Source organism: Rattus norvegicus, chromosome X (genome assembly GCF_021556685.1).
Source record: "Rattus norvegicus strain SHRSP/BbbUtx chromosome X, alternate assembly SHRSP_T2T, whole genome shotgun sequence".
NCBI classification, from domain to species: domain Eukaryota; kingdom Metazoa; phylum Chordata; class Mammalia; order Rodentia; family Muridae; genus Rattus; species Rattus norvegicus.
Genome location: NC_141554.1, coordinates 111,032,427 through 111,045,100, shown reverse-complemented (window position 1 = coordinate 111,045,100; position 12,674 = coordinate 111,032,427). Strand labels below are relative to the sequence as shown.

Genomic DNA, 12,674 nt, shown 5'->3' with positions numbered 1-12,674 from the left:
CCAAGGATCAACATCCATGGTAAGTTTCAGTTTCAGAACTACCTACATATTACACATTTTTACTGAATTTCAAATGAGTTTGTCTTTGCTTGAAATGGCTGCCTTGTCTCATTTAGTTCCTTTTACTGACTTCATCACATGCCAAAGGCAATGGAGGAGCAGACTTCAGATGTTATCAGTTCAGCTGAGAGTTCATGAAGATTGTGGTCATTTTGTTCACTCAGAAAGTCCTGTTGCCTGCTTTACTTTGCTAATATCATGTTTAGGCGAGTTGTGTTACATCCTAATACATTTTTGCATTCTTAGCATCCCTGGTGCCAACTAATGACATAGGTTATAGGCTATTAAGATGGCTTAGTGGTTACAGGAGCTGGCAGTATAAGCCTGGTGATCTGAGTTTAATCTGGAGAGCCCTTATGAAGGTAGAGGAGAATCGTATTCTACAAAAGTGTTCTCCAATCTTCATATATACATCGTAGTACACAAATGATGCTCCATCCCCCCAAGAGAGATAGCTGGGCATAATAACAGCAAATCAGTGTTTCAGAAAATAGATTGCTTCAACAATGCAAGCTAAAACTCAAATTTTTTAAGAATGAAACATAATACTAATCACAAGCTATGAACCTAGTAGTTAAAGGTAAAGTGAAATCTACCATTTCTAACCCTACTTGGGGGAAAATGGAAGAACAGTACTTCTCCAAGAATGAGGAAGGAAAAAGAAGTCCACAATTTCAAGTCAAGTTTGTAGTGACAGAAATGAGGATAGAGTGAGAAGATAGGTGTCTAATAAAAAGAAAGAACGGAAAAGACTTAGAAGGCAGAGTGCGACTCAGTCTTTATTTCAATGTGCACAGACCTCAGCAGACAGCTGGAAACCTGCCAGAGAAGGAGACCTTGGAACCAAGCTGGAAGACATCGGAGAGACTTCAACCAAAACAAACAACAGCAGGGGATGTGGTTGGCTGCACTGAAAAAGCGCAGGGCCCTGTGAGTCACTCTCACATTAACTTTGAATGGTATCCTATCTCCATTTTGTTGTATAGGTTAGTTATGCAATGTCTAATACAAAATATATTTACATATCTATGTAAAACACAGACATGTTTTTATAACTGGAAAGACAATCTAGCAAAAAATATGGACTAGGAAATCACCCAATATCTTACTAATCTAATAATTTAACTCAATATTTCTCATCTGCACATTTAGCATAACTATAATAAGGATGTAAGAGGAATAATATGTAATTTAGCACACTATGTATACTTCTGTCATTTTACTAAATACTGCTTCACAAAATAGTGAAGTACCAAGTATAAGGTAACTCCTTTTTTTATCAATTCCAGTGTTAGTTCTTCTTTTGTGTGAAATCAATACTAAAAATAATGACAGTAATAGATGTCTTAAAGGAAACCTACGATATGTCAAACATTCTATAAACACTGTTCCTACAGTTTCTTCAAAACTTACAAGGTAAGTATGGTAAAGTCTACTTATAAGGTAGACTTTTTAAACAAAAATATATATATAGTCAGAGGTAAAAAATAACTGATTCAAGGGCATAGCACTAAGTACTAAATTAGATCTGCCTGGTTCAAAGGAGCTATGTCCTCACCAAAATATGCTAACTTTACATTGCAAGGAGTTTTTCTGTGCTTCTAATCTGGAGTATTTATCGTAAACTTCTAAAGGTAGAATTATTAGTATAAAAAGGATACTCAGTTTAAAATTAATGACAACTTAATCATGTCATTTTCTATGATGGTAGTATCAATAAACCTTTTTGCAAAAAAAGTTAATTTGAGGTATAATAAAAATGGGTCATGAATGACAGAGAAATCTTTATGTCATATATAGAGCTTTACTCATCAATATCTTGGGACAAATTTTTCCTTAGAAAAATCTGACAGTGAAAATAATCTTCTATCCATGGATCTGAATAGGTTCCTATAAAAATTCTTGGAAGTTGATGTATCCCACCATAAAATGAATAGTTGCTTCATGAACATTCATTTAAAAGAAATTTATATAAACTCACGTTAGATGAAGATATAAAATCAAGAAAGAGAATCACTCCTAGCGTATTAGCAAGAAAAAGCTAAATAGTATACAAAATATATTCACAGTTTTTGAATTCAGAGAGAAGGCTCAAAGCAGCCCACAAGTCTTAAGTATGAAGAAAGGCACCCCCTTCAAGGAGAAATTAGTACTGAGCATGCGCTCATGTACTGCTACAGTGGGAACAGACATACCAATGAGCACACATGAAGAAATCCTGTATTTTTAGGCGATTTATGAAAAGTCAGGCATGAATTTGGCAAAAGGCAAAAGTCTTGGGAAGCAGACATATAGGCATCTCTGTATTTATGGCACAGAGCTAAGGAAGAGACACCAGCACAATGAGGAGCACTAGAAAGTAGACCAGTTCCTTTATTCCAAAGGAATAAACTCCCTACCTGGAGGAAAAGGCAGAGAATTCTATTCATTCCTAAGTACAGATAAGGATCCGTGGCAATAGGAAAAAGGTAAGAATGACAGTCCTCTCTGGAGAGAAGAAAAAACTAGTTTGGAACCCAAATGATGTAAAATATATCAGAGGCAGAGGAGGATCAGCTAAGAGGGAGGCTGACATAGAAAAGTAGAGAACTTCCCCCTACACTCAGCAAGGGGTTAAACAAAAACTTAGAAAGAATACTATTGGGTGGGGCAAGAAAGAGAGAGGGTATACACACACACACACACACACACACACACACACACACACACACGTGCATATACATGCACATGCACAAGTACACACACATACACAAACACACACGCATACACAAACACACATTCAACTTCAGAAACTATGGAAACCAAGGGGAATGGAGTGACATGTTTATACTGCTGAGAGGAAAAGAACCAGAAAACATCAACCCTGCTTCTATGCCTGTGAATATCTTTCAGAAGTAACAGAGAAGTCAGGCATTTCATTAGTAGAAGCCTCAAACTACAAAGAACATAAAAGTCTTCAGTCTTAAGCTCTTCCTACCAGATATAAAATTAGCTCTTCATAAAGAAAATTCTAGAAGTTGCTAGACTAAAAGTTGATATAAAAAAGCATTTATTTTGTTTGGTCTAAGGAAGTTGACAATGCAAGTCTCCCAAAAGTGAATATAGAAACAGTGAGCGCATTCAACATAAATAAACAAAACACAACTACAGGATATGTAAAAGTAGAATTGAACACCATCCACTATATCTCTCAAATAAAGTGTAATGGTATTCATTGACTTACATCAACAAAAAAAATCTATATTTAAATCTTCATCGTGGGTGAAATTTATTAATTAAATACTAGCCTCAGAGTTTTTAAAAAATAAATTATCATATATAACATACCTTTTTCTCTTCTTGTTCTTCTGGTGAGGACATCAGACTCCTGATGAATGTTTATTTAATTCTTACCTTATTTCCAAAATTTGGTGATGGAGAAGACTTTATACTTCTTAGTCAGAAGAATTATACATACATATACATTTATACACACAAACTCAGGAATTGAAATATGTATAGACCATATGCATATTCTAAATGTGTCTGTCATCAAAAAGGTATTTTCCTGCCCATATATAAGGTGCATTATCATTGGATGGAGAGGCAAAATTGAAAATGGTAACAAATAGGAAATGCAACACAGCATAAGCAACACACTTGGCTCTGTGCCATTTATAGTTTGTAGATAATCAATTCGGCTTATATGTAAGATCGAAACTATCTGAAGGGAAAGAAATGGTTGTACTTTTGATGATCACTTTCTCTGCTCCCTGTGCTCTCTAAGCTTCTTTCTACACTTAGGGCATGGTTATGTTGCTATTGCTGGTATGTGGACTGTGGTTTGGTGCAAAATTTTAAAAGCATCTTTTACACTAGTGTTGGCAGATACATGGGAGAAGAGCTCTACTGGAAGATGTTGCTCCAGACAAGTCCTCATAGAGGGTACTCTTGTCTGAATGACAAGAGATATTTTCTGTAGGTTTATAATAGGACATTGCTACACTTTCAGTAAAAACATGACCTGTAGTCAGTGGGCAGTAGCGATTAGCCTAGGGACAGTGATAATGGTTTTAAGGAAAAGGCCTTGGAATAAGAAATACTTCCTTGTATAGAACCTTATATTTAATAATATTATAAGATAGAGGAAGTATAAGTTTATCATATTTTAGAGTATAAGAAACAGGCTTGACTAAATACATGTCAGCCCTTAATGCTGTCATACAGCCTTTAATGTATCAATATCCTTGACAACACTTCATATTTATCCCCCTGATATCAGATTTTAACTTTCCAGGAAGTAGGCCAACAATGATCCTCTCACCCAAATAAACTTCCATGTTTTATTCATCTATATTGCTATGAATTTTCTCAGAGTTAATACATGACAATTAAAATTATGTTTGTGTGTTTACTTACATAACATATGTGGATATTTCAAACAAAATATAAATATATATGATATGTAATTTTTCCATATTATAACCCCCAGAAGAATAGGAAATATAGTTGGTTCAATCTTTAGTTCATCCCAAGAGATTATTATAGCTCTTGGAATATCCTTAATGTTTAATACATAATTATTAAATAAATATATCATTTTTTGAGAAATTCTTCAGCACACTTTATACATTTATAGAGTCATGTGAACTAATATGGAAAACTATGAACTTTGCCTTTCAACAGTAAACCATTAAACTTAAAGTTCAATATAGACAACTAAAACACTGATGATAATGTATTATAAAACAAGTGATATTATTTTGGTACATTCTACTTTTTTCTCCTTTCAACTGAAGAATTTAATTTTTGCTATTTATTTTACATCATATTTTCATTGGTTCAACAGATTTTATAATTATTTTCTTTTGCATTAATAAACAAGACATTTGAGATATCAGTTATATATTTTAACATGATTCACCTCTCATATTGATGCCTTGCATTTGACTGTATTTTATTTGCATTCTCAGAATTTGACTCACAATTACTGTTGCTTTTATGAAATAAAGCATGAATAAATAACCCAGCTCCACTTACCAAATAGATTCTTCCATAAGTACCGAGACCAATGGTCTTCTCTAGTGAGAATATTCCAGTTGGATCCTACAAAAATTAGAACAAAAATGATCAGTTTTCTTGAAAAAAAAATCCAATCTGCATTGTTCCTTTAGAATTTACAAAACAAAAGGCACCCTGAAAACATGTGCCCTGATGAATCCATTTTTTCCAAAAGAATGAGTAATAAGGTCCTTAGATTAAGTATAGTCCTTCATTAAAAAAAATACTAAGAAATTATGTAATTAGACTGCAAAACCTTAAGATAGGGTGGGCATTCCTTCTTCCATTCACATTTGTTTCAATTGAGTATCTTTTCATGGCACAGGTTATCAATATTCTCTTGATTCTTCATATCAGAACTATTAACAAACTATACAACTCTAGGTAACTCATTTATTCTCTGGGATTCTGTTCTGTGCTATGCTATGCTATGCTATGCTATGCTATGCTATGCTATGCTATGCTATTCTACCACATGTGTAAAATGAATGCATTGCATTGTCCTCAGTGATTTCTGACCTCTTAATATTTTATAGGAAATATATTAGATTCTCATCTGAAAATCCAGATGTTTTCACAAGACTGACAAAACTATTTTCAATGCAGCAATCCAGAATCCTTTCTTAAAATAATCACCCAGTGAAGTGGTGATTATAAGCAAGTAGATTAAGGCATATCTCTATTCAAAATAAATGATAGTTTATTTTCTGTTTAATATATGTAATAACATTTATTAAATGTTATTTAAATGACAGTTTTTAGAATTTGAGAAGCAGATGACATTTGCTGTCTGGTATACGACTTTTGCTGTAACTCTGCAAGATTTATTGGAAAAAGGTAAATAATGCAGCAGTTACTAAGAACCAGCTTTTCGGTACTATTAATTTAGCACAGTTCTTTTAAAGATATCCTTGAGAAGTATATTCACCACAGTAACAATTCAAGAGAAACAACGTATAAAAATGCATTCATTTTACTCATTCATTCATTCCTTCATTCCTTCCTTCATTCATCTATTCATTCTGTACATGTGTGCCATGGTACACATGTGGAGGTCAGAGGACAACTTGCAGGAGTCCATTTTTTCCTTTCACTGTATGAGTTCTGGGGATCGAACTCCAGTCTTCAGGGTTGTCAGCAAGCACGTTTACCTGCAGAGCCATCTTGCAGAGCCCACTAACTTCTTAAAACAATTAAACAAGTTAGCTAACTGTTATTAGTAAATTTGTTTGATCGTATTTCTGTCCTTCATCAATGAGCATATCTTATATTGAGATTTTAAGTGAAGAAATGTACTATGGAAATCTCAGAGCCCTTACTTTAGTTTTGCTAATGTTAGAAATCTTGTTGTTTCCTATTAAAAAAAATCGTAATGACCTTAATACTCACTTTAATTAAAATAAAACATTTTAAGTTTCAAGTTTTAAAACTATATTAAACTTAGCATTGATGTTATTGTCAATCCTTATCATTTGTAATATATTTTACAACTAAATTAAGATAAAAGAGGGAAAAACTGTGCTGACCTGTAAATTAATGCACAGATTTTTATATCACATTTTCTATTTTTATTCAGCACACATTTATTCTGGACTGTAATTTAAGAAACCCAATTGCTAGATCTTATCTCAAAAAAGAGAAACAAACAAACAAACAAACAAGCCAAGTAAACTTATTTCTGAGCCAGAAGCTGTTAAGCAATTTTTAAAAATATTTGTCAAGTAGTTCTATATATCCGAATTATATTTAGCAAATTAAAAGCCCTAATGAGTTGCCCTTGCAAACTGGAATTTAAGAGCTGTTTTTTTCCTTCTGATTAAGAAGGCAAGAGTGAGCCCTTGGCTGGCTAATTTCCTTAAGGGTGTGGAAGAAGAAAGCAAACCAACCACTAGGAGGCAGTGTTTGCTGGTCAAGGAAGACTCCAAGTCTGATCGCTAAAGCTGAATATGCCTATGTAAAGGAGGAAGAAAAAGCAATGCATGGTTAACCACAGTACTTTTCAACCGTGCTTAAATTTACTTAAAGGTGAGGGAACGTGTTCCCCTGGTTACAAAGCAAAGGAGGTAATAAACACTGTGTAAGTACATAAAGGGAGATTGCACAGGATTTTCTTTCCCTATTTTTAATCTTACAAATAGTGTATATGTACATATATATATATACATATATATATATATATGTATATCTACACATACATAACGGGTAGTCTCTAAAGTGTTGCCTCTAATCAGATAAGGTCTAGAGTGAAACTCAGTCAGTGGCAAGGGTGTGCTTCACAATAGACTTAGAGAGGAAAAAGTCATTGTAGATCACTACGTCATACTCCATGCATAGATTTTCCCTCTATGAGACTTACTTAGCAATCCTGTTTAAATATAAAGATTTTTTTAGGGCTAATATGAAATTATAATATCAGAATTTCCTTAGACTATTCTTTTAAAATATCCAGAGGATTTTCAGTTCATGTACCCTGTTGTTCTGTGCGCACTGTCCTACAGACAGGGAACATGGCTCAGAGAAAAATAAATTGAATTACAATGTCAAGCTGAGGCACTATTCTACTTGTAATGGATGGTGTGCTGGATATTTCAAAGCTTGGGCACTTGAAGGCAAAATTGCTTCCACACAGCCGCTAACGACTTGGTAAAGTGGCTCGTCATGGCCAAATGCTGAAGTCAAGGTTTGTCTTCTTACTGAAAACTGGGAAAACTGGAAGGTATATTTAAATATAAACTTAATGTAATTCAAATATAGTGTTTGGATCATGTACTATTTCAGATCACCTCGGCCCCCACTGTTCTCAAAGACTGTCTAATCCTGACCCCAATATAGATTAGGAGTACACATGGCAGTGTCAAATACCAAGGGCAAAGCCACAAGGAATGTCATTACTATACTGGGCATAGAAGGCTTGGGGGACAATCACAGTGAAAGACAAGCTAGATTTGGAGATAAAGAGGATTGAATTATGCAGGCTTACTAGTAATACATGGCCATATATAACAAATCATAAATTAATAGAAAATTAATAGAATAAATAAATTATAAGTACACCCTTTGTATGGGGTAAGCAAGGTGAAGCACTATTTTAGAAAGATGTGTGAACACATAAAGCACTGCAATTCTCTTTTCTAAGGAAGCATACACCACAGATCTTTGTATTTTTCTTCTCCTATAGAAAGTTTAAAATCTACTTAAAAATTGGGAAAAGTTACAGCCTGTCATTAATAAGTATGTTTGTGTGGTGGCCCATATCTTTAGTACCAGCACTAAGAAAATAAAGGCAGAAGAATAAGGAACCCAAGGCTAGTGTCAGCTATGTGAGCAGTCTGGAAGGAAGCCAGAGCTACATGAGTCCATGTCTTAAAAACAAAGAATAAATATGATGGAATTGGCCTACTCATTGAGAATTGTATTGGCTTTCTTATTTTATGTCTCTAAGGCCCTATACAAAGGGTTTATAATTATATCACAATACAATCTGCAATTGTGAACTTCATGTCATTTTCTTCTCCTCTGTTTAATGCTCTTGGAATAAAATCTTATCTAATTAAAAATAACACAGAAATATTTTATCACTGTTTGGTTATTTTGTGCTATGAAAGAGCGTCTTCATTGAAGACCAGGCTATTCATAGCTCACACTAGCTTCAAACTCATGATCCCTCTACCTCTAACCTCTATGATTCAAATCTCTACCCCTTTCTTTAAATTCCAATCTGTATTCTTGTACAAGCTTGTACTACCCCGGGGTTTCTGGCTTCTGGACATTAAACTGAACAATGACCAAGAGTACATAACATTTAAATCTCAAATCTATATTTAATTCTATTTCTATAGTCTGAACAATATGTGTGTCTATGCTGACATGTGCCTAAATAGTATGGGGATTGAACCCAGGACTCTGCATGGTAGCACTCAATCTACCGATCAGGCCGACCACGCCCAGGCCTCCAAGACTTTTTCATCAACATGGCGGCTCAAAGTTCAGTGTCCTTTAAAGGACACTGCCTAGGCCATTTTCTTTACTTGAACATCTCTCCCTGTCATCAAAATGCAAACTAAATTAACTATCAATTTCTCTATTCCTTTCTTTTGAAGTCCTGAGGATATGTTAAATGTCAACAAAACAAAACAAAAAACCTCCTATACCTCAGTGACTGCAGAAACCATGACTTTAAATCTCTAAGCATTTGATATAAAGGAAATATTGAAGAGCATGCTGCTCTCCAGCTATATTTATTTTCTTGGAATTTGAATCTGGGAAAGGGGAGAATTACCCATGATTTGCTTAGATAGCACAGAAAATGACTCTATTATAAAATTCTGAAATATAAAAATTTTCCCAAATTGAGCCTTTGATGATGATTTAAAATGAGGGAAAAGACCATTGGCACCCTATGCTTTTTCGTCTTTTCCATATGCCTCAACATTAAAAAGCAATCTCCTCTTGCTCTTCTGTAACCACTGCCACCCTCACCCATCTGGAGAACACTCGAAAGATCTTGCTTATCTCATGGACTCTTGTCAGATCAGACCATCCCAAAGCCAGAGCCACGTCAGCTAATCCAGGGAATTTAGTCCTATTCTTTGGGCTAAATCACACCTTTACTTTTTTACTTTGTTGTTCCTTGGGGGTTTGGAATTCCCTGGGCTACCATTTCTCTAAGGTCTTTTTCATCCATCCACTTGGTCATTTTTTCTAAAGCAGTTCATTTCAGTTTGTCCACGTGTGCTTTCGCCACCGACCTCACCCTTCCCCCAGGGCAGGCTGGGGAGGGGAGGAGCCCACTCACTGCCTTTACAGTCTTATTTAGGATCAAATCAACCTTAATGTGAATAGGAAAATTCTGCTCTGGCGGAAGGGACTCCAACTGAGGTCTCCATAGTCCAGAAATCTCATGCATACCTCCTGGAAAAGAAGTGATTTCAGCTGTATCTGGGAAGAAAAAGAGTTTAAGTTTTAAATTCTTTGGCCTTATTTTACGAAGTTGCAATGATAACCATAATTCTAATAGTTGCTCTTCAACGGTTTGTATTGAAATATGTTCTTTTAATGACTGATAACAGTTTGCTAAAATATTACCTGTGTACATCACCCCCTCACCACACACCATTCTAATGTAAAATATTAAGGGAGGTTTGGGGAGTGTCCCGCTTTTAGGGAGGCAAGTATCTGTCATCATTAACAACACGTATCTTTAAATGCCAAACATACACAAAATTAATTAAGGCAAGATGACTTTGAATAGTCCTATAACCTCAAGGTTAATATGTAGCTTTTCTTGAGGCATGGAGGCCACTGCCCTGAACTACACATGCTTGGCGACCATTCCAGCCCAGAGCCTGCTAATTTCTCCTTTGGAGAATCCAGGGGCCCTTTGCATTCAAAAGAGGGTGCAAGTGAAATGCCAATCTAAAACGGGAACTTGAAAAATGAATTTGGGTGGGATCCAGTATCAGCGAGAAACCAGATGCCATTGAAATAAACGGTGTTGCCACAGTGGGCTTTAATAGCCCACCAATCAATTTCAACTGGGCATTGACTAACAGGAGACCCCGTACATGATAACCACGAACAAAGTTATATTTCATTATCTAAGAGAGATAAAACACTTTTAAAAATTAATACGCTTGTACAGAATTCCGCTCCTTTCCAAGAGGCGTCGAGTTCTTTTCACTCCAGCAGTATTTAATCCAGAACCTTCTCCTGGTGGGGGTAAAGTTTTAGAACCTGCTATTGCAAAGTCAGAGCAGCGTGATGCTTACATTTCTATTTTCTGTGCTCATTGCATTCTTTACGGGAGGGGGGAGGGGGGCTCCGCCCATAGGTAGAGATCTCTGTTGGTGAAAGAAGTTAAGTGGGGTGGTCCGCCACTTGTCCTTTCCGGGAATGCTTGTATTACAGGTACCCATGCGCTGCTAGACAGCTGCTAGACAAAGCGGGCTCTATTTAGAAAAGGCCCCACCCTTTTTAGGACCCACTTCTTTCTCCCCAACCTCACCCGTTCCTTTGCGTTTTGTGGCCTTCACCTCAGCCAGGAGCTCCGGGATGATGATTCTGCACAGCAGCTTCCCTGGCCCATCCTAAGCCACAGCCCGTCGAAGTCCTGGCCTAGGCTGCTGGAGGGTGTGGACTCTCTTCCCCAGGCTTTCTAAGCCACAGAAAGAAGCTCACAAGGGGGCGATGGCCCGGAGTCCCTTACTTACCGGCAAGTGGCCGAGATCTGTCACCTCCTTGTCCCTCCAACTCCCAGGTCCTGCCATGGCTTCGAGAAGAACCGCGCAGGAGACCGCGTCCAGCAGGCGCGCTGGGACTAGGTCTGGAGTGAAGGAGGAAGAGTTTTGGGGGTCCCGGGAAGGGAGGAGGGGATGGGAGAGAGGAATGGGGCGGTGGGTTTGTGGTTCGGGGAGAGGAGAGGAAAGTGGAGAGGAAAAGAGCCAAGAGCCGAGCTGGAGGAGGAACAGGGAAGCCGGAGTTTTTCGGGAGGCGGGAAAGTAAGTTTGGCTAAGGGAAGAGAAGAGAGCTCTAGCGTCCGTCCGTCCGGAGACGAAGAAGCCAGAAGGGTGCTCCGCGGCGAGAGCGCAGAGTGGCCCGGGCAGGGTGCGCCTTTGAGGGTGAGGAGGGGGGCGGTGCAAGGCGGAGGGGCCCGGAGGAGCTCGAAGGGGATTGGTGGAGCGTCACGTCGCCAGGTGGGCAGCCGCGCAGCAGGGAGGCGAGCCAGGGGGGCCCCGGGGCAGAGGGAGTCTCTCTAACGGTCTCCAGGCCAGCCTCTAGCCGCCCGCACCCCGCCCCCGGGTCCTGGGCTGAGCCCGCAGCCCGCGCCCCCGCCCCCGCCGGCCACTGTTCCACAGGAAACTTTTTTGCTAGGCAGCTGCCAGCCCCGGAAAACCGGTCCCGCTCTGCGCCGCTCCCAGCCTGGGCCCCACGGCTCTGCCACAGTCCAAACAACCCGCACCGTCATCCCACCCACCCACCCCCACTCCCCATTCCCCACCCCTCAAGAAACACTGTAACTTTCCTAGTGATCTGGCTCCTCTTTCTCATCCCCTGTCATTTAATTGCTCCATTGATTGAAGAAGGAAAATCAGGAAAGCGAGTGAAACGATTTACCCACAGGATTGGGGATCAGACCTGGGTATGCCCCCCTAAATGCACACTGTGAAACGGAGACCCTAGGGCTGCCATGACTCCCTTCTTCCAAGCCAGTAGAAGGCTGGGGTAAGGCAAAGGGGACAAAGTTTCTTGGACCCCCGGGAGCCATCTGCAGCTCTCCTCTAGCCCAGGGGCTATTTGGTATCTGGCGGAGGCTGTTATTTTGAAGCCATACCTGGGAACAGGTGTCTAGGGCAAGAGACACAGGCTCCCTCTCAGCAGCCCAGGCTGCCCCCAGCCCCAAGTTTGCAAGTTTTGAGCTCTTAGTGAACCCAGAAAGTTTCTGCTTGACTTCCAGTCTTCAGCATTCAAGTCCGGGTTCATTCATTCACTCATTCATTGCAAAACTTTTAAGGGCTCCGGAGCTGTGCGCCCCGGTTTCCCCACAAAGCGCAAAGAGGCTGACACTTGGTGTCTAC

General features: G+C 38.6%; 1 protein-coding gene across 4 annotated transcripts in view; it reads right to left on the bottom strand.

Moving 5' to 3' along the window:
- The window catches only part of Nrk (Nik related kinase), a 97,189-nt gene extending 85,503 nt beyond the window's left edge, over positions 1–11,686 (bottom strand). For 2 of the 4 annotated variants that reach the window (XR_015646281.1, NM_001411591.1), the window contains exons 1-2: positions 11,310–11,686; positions 5,080–5,145 (exon numbers count right to left, since the gene is read on the bottom strand). Coding sequence is in view for 3 of the 4 variants with exons in the window: in NM_001411591.1 (NP_001398520.1) it covers positions 5,080–5,145; positions 11,310–11,366 (123 nt within the window). In the remaining variant the exon portion in view is untranslated. The remainder of the gene's footprint in view (positions 1–5,079; positions 5,146–11,309) is intronic. The other 2 variants (XM_087599836.1, NM_001191797.1) reach the window with 2 other exon arrangements.
- Positions 11,687–12,674: the final 988 nt, after the last annotated feature.